The 16,875-nt window shown below is 39.4% G+C and overlaps 1 protein-coding gene across 1 annotated transcript in view; it reads left to right on the forward strand.

Annotated features, from left to right (window-relative positions):
• ajap1 (adherens junctions associated protein 1) overlaps positions 1-15,234 on the forward strand; it is a 52,417-nt gene extending 37,183 nt beyond the window's left edge. The window contains exons 3-6 of the mRNA XM_034144627.1: positions 5,014-5,101; positions 5,259-5,501; positions 8,176-8,308; positions 9,664-15,234. Coding sequence (XP_034000518.1) covers positions 5,014-5,101; positions 5,259-5,501; positions 8,176-8,248 — 404 coding nt within the window. The 3' untranslated portion in view covers positions 8,249-8,308; positions 9,664-15,234. The remainder of the gene's footprint in view (positions 1-5,013; positions 5,102-5,258; positions 5,502-8,175; positions 8,309-9,663) is intronic.
• The last annotated feature ends 1,641 nt before the right edge of the window (positions 15,235-16,875 follow it).

A 16,875-nucleotide genomic window follows, 5' to 3' on the forward strand; every position in this document is an offset into this window, starting at 1 on the left:
TGATGGCTTCAGGGTCCTGGTATTCTGCATGCCGGCTCTCTCTCACACTGTTGTGAGTTACGGTGATACTTCCACAGAACAGAGACATTTTAATTGTATTAGTAACACCTGTGCTTTTCCTAATGTTCTCTGGATATATGGCTAAATAATTCAGTCTATAAATAATAGTTTATTCTATTGCTTGGATTTAAACTAGTGTTAATTTCGTTCACTAAAACTATGACGAAATATGTTCGTCAACGACCTTTTTTTCCATGACTAAAACGAGACGATGACGAGACGGCAATGACGGCAGTAAACAATAACTGTAACGAAATCAACATGCAATATCGTTGACGAAAAGTGACGAGACGAAAATGTAGTTTACTAAATAAAAACTCTCTTTACTTTCGTTGACGAAAATGAGGAGACGAAATATTATCAAAGATAACGTTACATCTCTGATAGTCAGTTTTTCTCCCAGCAGTTCCATTTCCGGTGCTGCGGCTGGGCAGCAGCTGTGTGTCTGTGCTGCAGCTGGGCAGCAGCTGTGTGTCTGTGCTGCGCGCGGCGGTACATTTGAATTACACCGGGCCAGCGGCACAATATGAACTGTCAGGAAGACTTGGGTCTAACTCATGGTCTAACTAACCTTATTTAACAGAAAATAAAATGGCAACAACAGGGCTTGGGAGCAGTGGTCGCGTTAACCGAATAACCCCCCCCTGTCAGCGCGAGTGAGTGACGAGTTGTGTACAGACTCGACGGGCTATAATGGATTATGACGGAAATGTTACGATCCTGTCCGTCAAAATGACTGACAACAAAAAAGTCTAAAGCCACCACTGCTTGGGAGAAAGAAACGATGTGATATTTGGGCCCATTTTCGCTACAATGAGGCGGAGAAAATAAGTGAATGCATTGTTTTATCAGAAGGGAAGCAATGTGGCCATAACACAGCTGGTAAAAACACCACAAACCTGACCAGATACTCTCTGCAAAGCTGCTTTCTTAATCATTCAACCTGTGTTTTTCATCAAATAAGGACAAGATATCATCTTATTGTGAAATAAATTTGACTAAAATGACAAATTATTGGTTTTGGCTGAAATGTTTTATATAATCTGATGACTAAAAAAGACTCAACAGTTTTCATTGACAAAAAGTAGACTAAAATAATTAGTTTTATTTGACTAAAATAAGACTAAAATGCTCAGACTTTTAGTCGACTAAATCTTGACTAAATAAAAACAGGATGAAGGTGACTAAATATGACTAAAACTAAAAAGGAAATTTAACACAGGACTAAGACTAAAACTAAATAAAAAAATAGCTGACGAAATTAACACTATTTAAACTAAGAGCTACAGTCTTTACCCAGGTCTGTGTTCCTCACATTGAAATGTCATTGTGGGATTATATAGTTTCAGTAAAACATGAGTGCTGATGCTTCCCTATATCCAGCATTAGCGAATTAAACATTTCTACCGGAACTGTACTAATTGCCAGTTCACAATTTAAGGAATGCGTTCAGATTTAAGTATAATCCGCACTTCTCAGGCTCTGAACTCAGGATGCTTCATCTCAAAGGCAGCATTAATATGTTTGGCCCATTGGGAGCAAACAGCTTTAAACACACATTTTGCACATCCATCTGACTCCAAGTCCAATATTCAGTCTCCCTTTAAAAGTATTTTGCTGTCCACCAACTTGGGCAAATATATTTCTCTATAGATGCTAGTTGCTAACTTTGTATGCTGTTTGATGCTCGTCAGGTCGCATACAGTAGATAAGTCTCAGGGTTTTCATTAAAGATAGCTACCCACTGTGTCTGGAAACTAGGTTGATAGGAGAGTTAAGACTAAACCAGACGCACATTAACGGTAATGGTGTTAAAGCTTAAACAATTAGCTATAAGCTAAAGTAAAGCTAAAGGGAACTGCTCAGTTTGTTTATTATTCTTTTATGTTACACCACACTTTTTTCAACTGTTACAAGACAAAACATTCAAAATAAGTAAGTAATGTACATATCTTTAATACACCTAGCTGTTAATACCTATACAGTGTTTCCCCTACCATTGTCTTGGAGGGGCGCGGGGCTCCGTTGAAATTCAAGGTGTTTAAAATTTAAAAAATATTTTATATATATATATATATATATATAGCACCAAATTGCAACTAATTTATATCTACTGTCACTTTTCACATTGAACATGTGCTCTTTTATTAAATAAAGTAAATGCTTTCATTTTAAGTAGTGAGTTTAGTGTTTTTTACCCTAAGAAACACTGATGCATTAATCAATAACAATAATCTTACAGCTCCTCTCTCTGCTCCAGAGGATCAGGCAGCACCCCCCCCCAAAGCAGTAAACCTAGGGGAAACACTGCTATATAACATGATCTAACAATGGTAAACAACATTTTGGAGAGAATTCAAACCAGACATTACCTGTTTAGATCACCTTAACCACACACAGAGTTTTCAAGCTGGGGTTCTTTCATTAAAAGCAGGTTGCAAGGAGATATTTCATTTACCCACCAAGCATTTCTTTGACATGTTCATCAAACTGTGATAGACAAGAAGGTACAAAAAATCTAATTTGTTTCTCGCTGGGAGCATCAATGGGGGCTCCAAAGCTGCTGCCACAGAGGTCACAAGCTTGCTGTACTTTATCCCTTTCTGTCCCTTTCTCTTTCTATCCATCTCCCTCTCAGTCTCTCTTTGTTTGGCAGGGATTTGACCAAACAGAACCTGACCGGGTAGCTCTAAAGCAAGGTGACTGAAGGTTATATTTGAACCTGACTTCAAACAGCCAATCCAAATGTCTTTCACTCTGACTGGCAGTTGTGGATGAAAATACTGTGGATCAGATTCGTCACCCATGCCATTAGCTGCTCTGTTACCTCTGCACCCTTTAACATACTGCCCTGAAAACAAGGGGAAAGTGGTCTTGAAGGGATGGTTTGTGCTGCCGGACCTCATTTGCTTAGGTTCATTTGTTTAATTAAAGGCACTAGTAGGAAAGAATACGTATATTTTGCTTCAAATGGTAGCCTGAAGGAACTTTTAATGAGCAGAAATATCCTGCAACATTTAACATAGCATCACTAAGCTGACCACAGAATGCCTGTGTTTACCAACTGAGCCAATCGAATTCCTCTGGAATAAAATCCCAGACTGGCAGGGCTGCTAAACATGCGTGTGTTTTGTTCACTGACATCACACTCGCCAATCGATGCTTGCATGCACGCCATGACAGTTGGGATTAAAATCAGAACCTTTCCTTGCATGGGCAGAGCAGTTTCCATTAGAGATCCAACCGAAAGCTGTGCCATAATGTGATTTAATCAGATGTGGTTTTGCAGAGAAGAATCCATCAAGAGCATCTTTTCATTTCAAATGTCCTGACTTTAAAGTGCTCCCTTTCATTGTGACTTCAATGTAAAATGAAACAATTCTCAGTAGAGATCTCAGCCATTGATCAAGGTCATGGGCGAGCTCTATTATGCCTGATCTTGGACAGATGTTAATTTATAAGCAAACACTTTCAACTTAACAGTCTTGACGTCAGCCGGAGACGAGGCAGGGACGTAGGCGGGCAACGACAGAGAGGGGATATGAGAGAAAATGCAAATGGCTTGACAGATAAGTTAATGTGCCTTTGCCGTGGCGAGGGATTCTGATTGCGCTGGGAAGGTAAGGCTATCCTGAGCCAGCCAGAGATATCATTAATCCAAGGTTGACCTGGCCTGCAGAAGTTTATTATCCAGGAGGAGGTTGTCCTGACAGCAGGCAGGCAGAGGAGAGGCCATGTTGTTTTCCAAAACGACAGAGCAGCACTTCCTTTTGAGCCTTCCTGAAGACAAATTGGCTTGGATCAGCAGCCAGGCAGCTGGCTGATGGAGAGGTGAAATGTATAAGGCCCACGTGGGCATTTTCATGATGACGGCTTTTTTTTTTCTTTCTCCCCCCTCTCCTGCAGAATGTCACCTGCTGCAGTGTGTCATTGTGTCCTAGTCGCTCTCCTGCTCTATCACTCACCCACACACATACAGCACACGACACACTAACCATACTGTACAGTGGAATAGGCTCACACTAATCCTTACTTTAGACATGTGGCACACCGGGTTTTTTTTTTTTGTGGATTACTGTCCTCTGGCAATAGTGGGAGATCAGCACACAGAGGCAGGTTAGAGTTTAAATAAGAACAATGCTTTTGTACTCTAGTCACAAAAACAAAGGGAGGAAAACTTTCGTATCTGCAAGATGGGTAAAATGCAAAAAGGCTGCATTGTTTCTCATTTTGTATTAGTGTTGCTTTAGCAAAACAAGACTTTAAACCAACACATTGTTTGGGTTCAAAAACGTCAGTATGCTACTTTCACTGCACCAAAACATTGGACAGCCATTGGTGGTAGGGACCAGACAGAGCCTCAAAAGGAGATATTTCGGAGAGTCAGAGACAGTATATCAAATCAATTATATTTGTTTCTGTTGTTCGATGTTTGAATAGGGGGCATTTAATCATTTCAAAAGTGATATGCTTGTCTGATGTTGTGGTTTCAGTTTGTTTCATTTTCCATAAGTGGCCAAAAACACAATTAATATGGTTTTAAGTAGCCTACAAAACAAAAACAATATAAAATGTTTTCATATGGTCTTAAAGCGTACCAGCTCTTTGATTATGTGTCTGCTGTGTGAGGAAGTATTTGGTTTGAAAAACTAAATAAAAAATACATAAGAATAATACATTCTACAAGTACTTGGAGAAAACTTGGACTTGGTTATCCATTACAGTGGGCTGGAATGGAATGGAATTATTCATATCTCTCTTAAATTATGAATCACAGTGGATGACAGTATCATCAATACTTACTGAAGTGCAAAATAGTTCTAGGTTGTCATCCTCTCCTTTTAAAGTGAGCTTGCCCTGGTACTTTGTTGAGTACAGCAGCAAACTAAAGAGTGATACTTATCCCTCCTCAAATGTAATTGTTCTTCTCTTGTGTTTACTGTCTTTTTGCAGGTTTGGCAGTTCACCAGATAATCACAATCACTGTGTCTCTCATTATGGTTATCGCAGCCTTGATCACAACACTCGTCCTTAAAAACTGGTAGGAAAGATTCCTTTACTTTCTGTATTATGTATTGTATTTACAGTCTAACTCATCTGTAAGAACTTCCACTATGTCAGAATATCCTTCGGATGATGAGAAGGGTACAAGGTATGATTTTATGTTTGTTTCTTGTCTTTGGTGCGTGTTTTTGTAGCTGTGCGCAGTCGGGAAATGGCCGTCACAATAGCCATCAGCGCAAGATCCACCAGCAGGAAGAGAGCTGCCAAAACCTGACAGACTTCACCCCGGCCCGGGTGCCAAGCAAGGTGGACATATTCACTGCCTACAATGACAGCCTGCAGTGCTCACATGAGTGCGTCCGGACTGCCGTGCCAATCTACACTGATGAGATGATCCAGCAGACGCCTGTCTACAAGACTGCTTACAATGGAAACAGGTACGCCGGCCCAGGGCTGTTTATAGGACAAGATGGATGCACACAGGAATCACTGTTCAGTCAGCAAGCACTGGACATTTCAAGTCTTTTCCAGGGAGATTTTTAAAAACAGGCATTACAGGTTAATGTCCTGAATATGATGTAACCCCATGCTGAAGGGCAGAGCCAGATTTATTTAATCTGGGTTAAGAAATGTTGTTTTCCTAATATTAGTGGTTGTATGAGGGGATAAATGTTCTGATAACTTGACAGTATAAAGCATTACAAAATGACAAGTAAATGAAATACTTTTCACCAAAATAACTGGCTACAGACACATTTTTGAAATTACCAGGATTTTTTACATTACAATATTTTTGACACCCCATTTATATTTTAGCCATTTCATGTAGTAAGCTGTTCACCAAAGAAGTTGGGTCAAGATTAGGGATTTATTTTCAGGTTGAAGTCACCAGCAATTTTATTATAGAGGAAAAATAAATTCTTCATTTTTGAAATTCTAGTAGGTTTTAAGGTGGTGGTGTACCTCAAGGAGTAGTACAGGGCCAATTGTTTTCCCCCTCCACATTCAGCCAAGTTGAATATCAGGGTCAGAACCAATTTAGAGATAGGGGCGGAATTTCCCACCGAATGCAAGTGGGAAATAACTGTTAAAACTACTTTTTTTCTTCATACAATGATTAAATTCCTCACATTCTTCCCCTTGCGTGTGCTTCTATTCTCAACCACAATCAGTGTCAGTCAGAGGCTTGTTTTCTCAGCAAAGCCATAAAATCAGTTGCCCTTAATGCTTTCGTCCATTCATTCCTTGATCATCTGCCCGAGTGCTCAGCCCTGGCACGCTCAAGCTGCACACAAAAATCCAAACCTACCTGGGATCTTTGTTTTGGCTTAATTAGTCAGTTTGTAGATGTAGGGCACTGCAATGTGAAGTCTTTACAGAGCCATTGAACTGATCCATCTGACACCATTTCAAATGGCAGACAAGTACTATATATACACTTTAAAAACTCAACGACTAAACCCAAAAGTCATGAAATGTAATATCCGTAAACTGTGTTCAAAACATCTATGTTTACCCACCAAACTAATATGCGCTGCTTCACACCAAAAGGAAGGTGTAACAGTGTTGAGTCATTGGTGTGTTTGCTTTCCACTCTGAGTTCAAATCGCTTCTCTCTGTGGTTGAAGATGTGTCACTCTTTGAAATACAAACGGGCAGGTGGGATTTACATATGAATCCTATAAGTGTAAACCTTACATTTTCCTTTATATGCAGGTCGACAATAAGCTTGCTGGAGTTTTGACTGTGTTACTGAGTGGATAACAGTAAGAGTCATCTAAGCTGCATGGTCCGCCAAAGATGGTCACACTTACTCTGAGTATCTAAATCCTGTAACAGATTCATTATTCTGGCAGCGAGGATAGGATCACTCAGCTGGTGTAAATAGTCCAAAGTGTGTGGATTTAGTCATGGAAGGAGGGCAAAATGTTTAGCATCAACGCTGCTGATTAATTCAGGAATTATTAACTTCAATAAAAAGTCTCAGTATGTTTTTTTCTGTCTCTCTGCTTGTGTTTCTCTGTGATTAGTGACACAGATTTGACCAGTATTGGCAAAATTATTATATGACAGTAACTTCTTTCAAAACTGATTACTCATGATTACAATGAGGGGGACCCAGGTTTCCAATCTGGCCTGGGACTATTTATGCATGTCATCATCTCTGTCTCCGCATTTCAACCAACCAAGTCTCACAAAAAAAGTGTAATAGCTACGTTGGTCTACAGGGCAAAACGTAGTATTTTAACAAAAAAACCCTCTCAAATGTTGACATGGCAAAATATTTGTTTGTATACATTCCCAATGGCCAGTGCCCATGTCACGTCATCGTCAACTTTCCCGGTGTGAAAAACATGACGGACACCCAATATCTATCAAACTAGATATAAAATATATACTTCTACCTAGAAATGTAATAAAAAAGCATTTTAACGGCAAAACTATCCTACAATTTCCGATTTTCCACAAGAAAATAAGCCGGGTGTCCGCCATGTTGTTGTTTTTACACACTGGGAAAGAAACAAAAAAGCCTTTTAACACTAAAAGTAAAAAAGAATTAAGCTTCTAGGGAAAGTACTTTTAAATATCTGTTTTAAATATCATATTTTATACATATGTAACAACGTTGATAGTCAGGTAAGCGATAATGTATAGTGAGTGGGTAATTATTGCGAAAAAAGACCCCGACACTGTGCTGCAGGACACACATGTATTACACACATGTGAACGCCTCTCTTTGTCTTTTCTAAAGGCTAGCATTTATACCTGAAAAATGCACTTTAAACAATATGTTCTAGACTTGACAGTAGGCTGTAGTAGAAGACACAATAAGATGCAGTAGATGCTGACCTAGCTGTTCTTCGCTTTGTAAATAAATAATCACATTTGAAGAAATCAAGTTTCCTCCGTCTATATTTAAAAATGTCGACAAATACTCCCTAAACTCATGTTGACACTAACAACAAATGTTTATCAATAATGTCTCTTCAGAATCAATTCAGATTAAAAGCTAACAATTAAAAACATTGTGCTCACTGAATGAAATGCAAATATGCAACCAACTACACTCCCATCTATCTATAACAACCTTCTCACCTCTTTACCCTACAGGCCCTCCCCCACTGAAAGACAACTAATTCCTGTGGCCTTCGTGTCAGAGAAATGGTTTGAGATCTCTTGTTGACAAGCTGAAGGCCTTCTTCACTTCCTGTGGGTGGAAGACACTTCCTGAATTCACGCTCTGGTGGGTACTAACCCTGCCACATTTTAATTGCACAAATCCTCGCATGAGCCTCAGCCACCTCTATACCCGTGGTAATGCTGCCCCACTTTGGGACTAGAGGGGAACTTGGCATAGGTTTGTTTTAAGTGACATGACTGCGCTCCTTTCAATGGCTGCGCTGCGATGAAAAAGGGCTGAGAAATCAAGTTCAGTGCCGTATCAGAGGTCTTTAGTTGAGATAAAAAACTAATTATGAACATATCAGGAAGCTTTATTAAGCTTTATTCTCAAAGTTAATGATTTCACTCCTCATATCTGAAATACTTTCATTAATATTCATGTTGCCCCTCTCCTTCTTACACCATATTGTTTTGAACAGGAATGAAGAAGCATTTTCACTTGACTAGTGACATTTTTCTTTTATGCATGGTAATGTATGCAAGAATGGCCCGCATTTGAAATTCAAAGCGTTGAAAGTTAAACACATGCTCCGGCCCCACAGTGTTGCTGGGAGCCCGGGGGGAGGTGTAACGTCTGCTATTGACCCAGATTTGAAAAGGAATAGATTGCCTGCAGGTAGCGTAGTGAGAGGACAGCGCCTCGCCATTGTCTGGACACACATTAGTCTCATTCTGTTCTGCTCTACACAGCATGTGCCTTCTGCTGCATACTTACAATATCTGTTACTATTACACCGCAGACCTAATGTATTTCCTAGGCTAAAGTTTAGGTTTTTGTATAGTTTTTGAAAACAGTATTGCCATTTGAACTGATTTAGGAAATGGATACCAACTATCCCAAACATATAAGGGTGTAACACAAAACAGAATTATTCGTTTTTTTGTACCTCAATTTTGGCTTCATGTGTTGTATGTTCGTGCTGTACGGTCAGCTAACCAATGAGAACGACTGGGCTTTGGTTTCAGACAGAGGGTGAAAAGAGGTTCTTCATGAGAAAAATAAAGACCTTTTTTTAACATTAAAGCATGTAAACATGTCACAGTAGAGGCACAAATTACAAATATGAACCTGGAAATGAGCATAACGTAAAGACATTTCAACACTCTTAATGTCGATAAAAAAACAACAACAAATAATAATGTTAATAGCTGAAATTTAAAGAGCCTGACCTGAACTGGGCTTTATACAGTGCATGTGAAACAGACCTAGTAAATGCACATATAAAGGAACATTCAAGGACTTTGACTATACAATATGCTTTAATTCGTAATTGTCTATATGAATTATATTGCCATACAGTATACAGCAATTAACACTTCATTAACACACAAAACACAAAAGTCCTATCTGTGTTACAATGTTTTTATTTTGTGCCAGGCTTAAATTAAGAATAATTGTGGTTTTGTTCTCCACAGGATCCAGTTGGAAACACACAAAACAGCTTCTTTTGTAAAATAGTGCGATCACTCTTTGGACACTGGTGAAGATATTTATTTTTCTAGAGATGACAAGCAGAGCAGCAACAACGCTGCCACTCAATATTTCCAGGAACGTACAGTCATTTAGATATAGATTATATATAGGTATATTTACAGGATGTGTGGGACTTTTGGACGTCACAGATGTCTCAAGGAAAACATTTGACATTTGAAAAAAAACCCAAGGAGCTTCTGTGGGTGGAAGATGAACTGTAATTCTGAACAATGTGCCAATAATGCCACTATGTGCCACAACCTGGATAGAAGGAAGTTTCAACAACTGATGGACTAAACAAAGAGCGCTATATTAATCCTGTATCGACTCCAACTACTTTTATTTGTGTTTTGTTTTTTAAAGAAATGTGAAAGATTAAAAAACGCTACAAATGTATTTGAATATGTTTTGAAATAGTTTTAAGATATGTGTTGAAAAAGAGTCTAAAAAGATATTTATATGAAGCACTATTCTATTAGTTTGGGAAGAGAGGGGGGGAAAAAAGAAACGGTATATGCTTTAGCGAACAGTTGATTTTAAAACATGGTTTATATAGGTCCCATTTTAAAAACAGAATAGTTATGTCTATTTTTTTACACAGTAGATTCTAACGGTGAAGGTCCCTAGCACCTGGGATTCAGTGCTGTTAATTAAATACCCGAACAGAGATTAGAAGAAAGAAAAAACATGAATACACCTCATGCAATCCAACCCAACACAAGCTCCAATCGCTTATTATGTACGATTTTTACCTGATTTGGCTTAATGGAAAAAAGTGACAAAAGGGTTCTGTAGTAAAGGAACAAATCCCATAGCAGCAAATTCATGAATAGCTAGAGTAAGTACAGCCACAACAGACTGCATAGAGCTGGGCAGGACATTCATACTGCCTCAGGTCTGTCTAGCTCTCTTGCACACTTTATGTTGGTCTCAGTTTCAGCAGCTGTTCGGATACATTCGAATGAACCGTTATGATTTAAAAGGGTGGAAGAGATTCAATTCAAGCCTGTAAATTCATGTGATAATTTGCATTAAAGGGACAGAGATTACAAAATTAATCTTTCCACAGAGACTAAATGATTATTCCCACGCAACCACAGAGATTAACTTTTGATAAATGATTTTATGAAGCCTAAAAAAGTCTGTATTAAAGTCAGAAAGTCAAGATGAACATGAACCAATTTGTAGTTGATGGAACATAAAATGATCCTCCAGTTTTCAAATGAGAGTGTCGATCAGGATCAAATGATCTACGACGTCCCTAGCAAGAGAAGAATTCCCTCGCCCAAATGTGTGGTAGGGGTCAGTTACATTTCTCCAATCAGCACTTGAGGACAATATTTCTAGCAAATCAGAATTTTCTATTACAGCCAAGAAGTCGTGGGTTGTGCACACAAATAAATGTAGGCTGTAGGAAGCAGAGCGCAAACACAATACGAATAAGTACATTTTGTCCTCTCAATCCCAAAACACTCTGTCAGTGTATTACTGAAGTAAGGGGATTATGACAAGCCAATCAGCCGCCGCCAAATTGCTTTAAACTATCTCCTATGTCAAGGTTAGGGGAACCCTTGGTCAGGAAAGACAGTAAATCGCTCCTGAGAGCTTTCCACCCCCAATAATGTTATTATCAACCTCCAGCTCTGACAGACCGATTTCCTTTGTGCTCCAAAAGCTCTTGAGGAAACCACCTTTGAATCTACCTTTCATTGTGCTGTGGGTTTGTACAAAGCACAAATACAATTCAGAAATTGTAAAGGTTTCTTGGCTGCAGACAGCAATATGTACTGATTAAAGCGGTGGGTTTTATTTCCGCGACGACAGCGGATCTCCCGCAATTCGCTTCGGTTGTTTGAAGGCTCACCTCCTTAAAGAATTCAAGGTTGTCCCGGAAGGATCAGTATCTGTAAATGTGAGCCATTCAGGATGTGCCAACACGGCCTGGGATAAACACTGTGGTGCAAAACTCACGATTTTTGCCCATTCACAACATGATAACCACTCTCATGAATGACCCATACCAATTCAGCCTCACATGTGTGTGTGTCAGGCTGCGGAGTTGCTTCTTTGACATAACATATATTTTTTTGAATGAAGAGTGCTATCTTACTAGTCAGAGGGTTACGAAAACTTACTGTATATTATACACGTGTAAATGTATTTTCTATATATTTGCTTCTATTTGTGTACAGGTGTGTTCTATTTTTCAGGACCTCTCCCGTTTCTGGGAAGGTTTTCAGCTAGGTCGGGGATAGTGTCTTTGTTTACATGTGTAACTACAGTATTTCTTTTAAAAACACAAAACTAACATTGTGCCAAGCTTCCTACCTGCACTTTCAAGCAGTACTTGTATTATATCTTTAGCTAACCAGTATAATACTTCAGTAGACGCTGCAATAGTTCAGAGGCTGGGGAGTGATTTCCAGGAGGAATGTCTGAAAGTACTGAAGGATTCGAAGAGGTGTGATCATATCTTGGGTTCTGCTGCATTCATGGTTGGCTGGGAAACCAATGACTTTCTGTTCTTATCATTTCTACATGGATTCTAATATTGAGTGTTTCATCACATAAATAAAAAAAACAAAACAGTGTTAATCCAACAGTAGCTGCCAAGAAACCGACTAAACTTGATGTTACGTTTATTTGTCATATTTTATATTTGTATATACATATTGCTACAACTGCCCCATTAAATGTAGGATTTGCCACATACAGTACTTGTCATGACTGCAAAAACTATATAGCATTTTTGAGTTCATGAAATGATCAGGGAAAGATGCTTAAAGAAAGAATTGTGGGGGAAAAAATTGACCTTGTTAAAAATGCATACATGAGTTACGCACAATTTTCGTATTTCAACATTTTAAAGTATAGGCCTGATTTGGGTTTATTTCGACTTGGGTCTTACTGTCAGCCTTGACATACACTGGCCTTGTCAGTCAACCCTCTGGTGCCAATGGAAACATGTATTTGATAGACTGCAATGTTAGCATCAATTAGCTCAAAACACTGTGTGCTCACAGATCTGCTAGTATAGCTATCCATTCTCAGGAATAGTAGCCAAAGAAACACCAGTCCAACAGTTATGGTAACTAGGAACACGTCATCTTTGCTAAAATGAAGTCCAAAGGGATAAAGATACGTTAAACTGTATGCGTACCAAGTCGAGCTGAGACTGGCGCCAGGACACAAAACTGCAGTCAAACGAATGGTCACTTTCAGCCAATTTCAAAAGACCCCTATTTGTTTTACCTGACTTTGGAGCAGATATTAAAATGTTTACAGTCTGGTGCAAAACATGGTTTTGGTCTCTATAGCAAACTTCCCTACTCATGACAACATCAATTTACCCACTGTAATGGTGACCGAAAGGAAGTAAGAGAACAAGACCCAAGTTTTTATAGACACAAATTGTGCTTTAAGCTTACAAAATGAAGATTGCGATCTCTTTCATCAAAAATTGTACTTGTGGATACCTAGTTTGTGTCAATTTGTTCAGTCAATGTGACATTGAAAATGGTCGAAATGTTATACCAAGTCGATGATGATTGTGTGAGACTGCTCACTCATTCTTACCACTTACTAAATCTGATTCAACTGAGAACATTTTGACATTCATTCCTGTGTGTCATACTGTGTGGTAAAAGATTAGCAGGTTTTATTTCAGTAAGCCTTGAAAAGCATGTTTGCATTGGTAGCAACACTCATTAAAACCACAGGGAGCTGCCGGCTAAAAGCAATTCACTTTGCATTCCTGAAGGACTTCTGGAAAGATAGAACTTGAAGCTATGAAACATATTTTAAAACAGGCTATCAGTAGACATAGGCATACATCCCCCTTCCTGCTTTTTACCTCTGTCTGAAATCAAACTGATACGTAAGGAAATGCCTTACTGCTTTCTTGCCTTTTCAGTTTATATTCCAGGATAGCCGATGATAGCGATTTATTATAGCTAAGAGGGAGGAAAATGATTCCACTTGGCTGGTCAGATTTGATTCAGGAAACAGAGCAGTGCAGGCAAAGGACAGGGGGAAGGGTGCTTGTAAAAAAAAAAAGAGTCTTAAACAGACACCAAAGACTAGACATGCCTTTTTCACAACGAATGAATATTTTGCAACTCCCGTTCTGTCTCTTCAGCAGCCCGTGAAACCAATGCTCCCATCAGCACAAACAAGCTATCAATCAGCCAGGGTTTTCCTGTCAAGATGAAGGATGTGCCGCACACTCATTTGCAAGGACTGTGATTCCTGTTTGCATGTCAGAGATACAGAGAGGAACCTATTGACATATGGTTCTGAATTAGATATTGGCTGAACATCTCCAAGGCCGAGGTTTTGTTTATTTTCCATATCATTGGAAGCGTTCACAAGAGGAGAGTAATCAATGTATGGATTACTCAGTTTGCCCTGGGGTGTCTCATTATGGTACAAACATGTCCGCATTAATGTTACATGGTGGTGAATTTCATTTCAAACAGAAGTCGATAGGTTGCTCAACCAGCAGGGAGAAAGATAAATACATGTTCTGACAACGAAAAAAAGGAAAAAGTGTATCTTTACAGTCCTAGAAGCGTATACTACTAAATCCACTCCGCTTCTCCTTATTGTTTCAGAAAAATCACATACTGTGCGCTTACTGTAAAGCGGAGGGCTCCGACTCTCCTTTGGGCCATGTTGTTACTTTTCTATTCCAAAAAGCTAAGGCGCTGTCAGTGCGTATCAATCAATAAAAAGATTCTCACTTTGGTTGCAACATCTCCATTTTCCCATAATCTCCCTGTTCAATGGAGTCTAGTTGTGTGACCCAAATCTGACACATTTGACATTGTACAATGTCTTCAGAACAGAGAGTTAGCTTGGAATGAGTGACACGGCAAGGATATATAGATGCATTGCTCCATGAGAGTTGATCAAATCAATTTGGACATTGCTGTCCAAAAAAAAAAAACCCTCATACAAACAGTTTCAATTTTCAGGGCTGAGGAAGTTGTACAGGTTTTTTGTTTCCTTTTTTAGGGAATGGGGGAGGTCTTTTGACATGTGGGCACACAAGTGGTCTGTTCATCGAAGCCGACTTACAATCACAATCCATCCCCACCATGAAGAAGCTGACTCGAGTTGTGTTGTCGCCATAAAAATGAAGAGTTTGTACTTTGTGACTCTTACATTTTTTATATTTGTGTTTAATATATCAATGAGTACCTCTGTTAACTTTTGTATAAGACCTATAGTATATACAAACACACATGCACACACAACACACCTCCACAAAAGGGACTCCAGTCTGTCTCTGTGACGGCTAAATGTTGTGTACATTTTATTTCGTGTCCTATGAACCACATCTCTTCCTTTTGTAGTTATTGGTAAACGTTTCGATTTCCAGGTGACTTTGATTTGGTTACTCTTGTACTACTAAGCTCTGTATTTGCAAGCACTGTAAATGCGATTCTCATTGGATTCGTCCTCTGTACATTTAGTACTCTGATGTTGCTATTAATAAAATGTAAAACACAGGCTTGTGCTATAAGGAGTTTCTTTGTGTGAGGGGGAGGGTAAAACAACGATCACGGCTACCAACACAAAATAAAAATATATGAATATGAATACAAGCTGGGTTCTGTATGCGTTTGTTAACCTGTTAAGCCCCACGTGTCAAGAACTTGGATACTCAAAGGTAAGGACTCAAATGCACGACCCGGGAGCCAGAGGTAAAGTATAATTAATATACTTTATCTTTTCCACAAAAGATATACAAAAGAAAAACACTCTTACGAGGTGACAAAAAAGGGTCCAAAAAGGCACAACAAAAAATCGCTCACAACGTGAGGAACTAAACTTTCAACAAGTTTCAGAAGCATAAAGTAGGCTTGTATCAAGAAGCAATCGATGACGAGCAGAGTACTGGCATGAGGACAGGACAAGACCATAGTTGGGTGTATGTATGTAATAATATTACTTTTGTCGGTAACGGAGTAGTGTAACGCGTTACTTTTATAATTCAGTAATCACACTACAGTTACTAACATTGCCCCGACACGCGTTACTTTGTTACTTTTATAAAATCAGTCATAATCACACTGACAGACAAGAGGGGTTTCCGCCGCAGGTTTCTATGTACGTAATCTGCGCGACTTGCGCGTCCACATCTCCACGTGCAGTGCTGCATAAACATGGCAGAGTCAGCGATAACTTTCGAGGGGTGGAGGTATGCCCATTATTTTGAGTTCGTCCGAAGAATAGACAGGAATGTGACGGTGAGGTGCAAACTGTGTCCAGGCCAGAAGCTGTTATACACTGCTGCAAACACCACGTCAAACCTCAACAAACACCTGCAAAGAACACATGCTAAGGTGAAGCTAATAGCTAAGGACCGGACCCCCGAACCCAGAGTGAGGATGTTGTGAGTGCGCCGCCGCCGACTCCGAAGCAGCACAAATTAGAATTTGGAGGACTGGTAACCAAAGCAGAGATGGACAGGCTTGTAGCATCCTTCATAGTAGAGGTAATGTTGCCCATTTGCACAGTGGAATCACCATCGCATCGTTCAGAGATATGCTGCGCAAAATACAGATAGCAGGAGACAGAGGACAGCCATAGTCAGAGCTATCTGGATCAGTCTTATGCGACAATGGAAACTGAACTAAAGAGAACATTTGAAACTTTAGCAGTCTGCGTGATCTGCCTGTAGGGAGGGGCGGGCCGGCCCTGCGAGTAAAGTAACGAGTAAAGTAACGAGTAAAGTAACGAGTAAAGTAACAAGTTACTTTATGTAGAGAGCAACGAAGTAGTGTAATATATTACTTTTTTAAAAGTAATATGTAATATATTACTTTTTTGTAGTAACGACCCCATCTCTGGACAAGACGAACTGACAAAGAACAAAGGGAAGCTGGGGAATATAAACAAAAGGTAACTGGGCACAGGTGGAAACAATCAGGGGCGGGGCTGGTGCTGATGAGAGCACAAGGGTAGGGAGTCAAGAAACCTGGAATGAAGCATAACCGCTGAGTGTCAAAATAAAACAGGAAATGGAAGACAATACGAAAATGAACCAAACAAAAACATGAAACATGACTAAACTCAACACTTTTGACGGGACACAACAGTACTGACGGGAGGGGTCCAAAATATATATATCCTTTATTTAACCAGGT

Source organism: Trematomus bernacchii, unplaced genomic scaffold (genome assembly GCF_902827165.1).
Source record: "Trematomus bernacchii unplaced genomic scaffold, fTreBer1.1, whole genome shotgun sequence".
In the NCBI taxonomy this organism is placed as follows: Eukaryota; Metazoa; Chordata; class Actinopteri; order Perciformes; family Nototheniidae; genus Trematomus; species Trematomus bernacchii.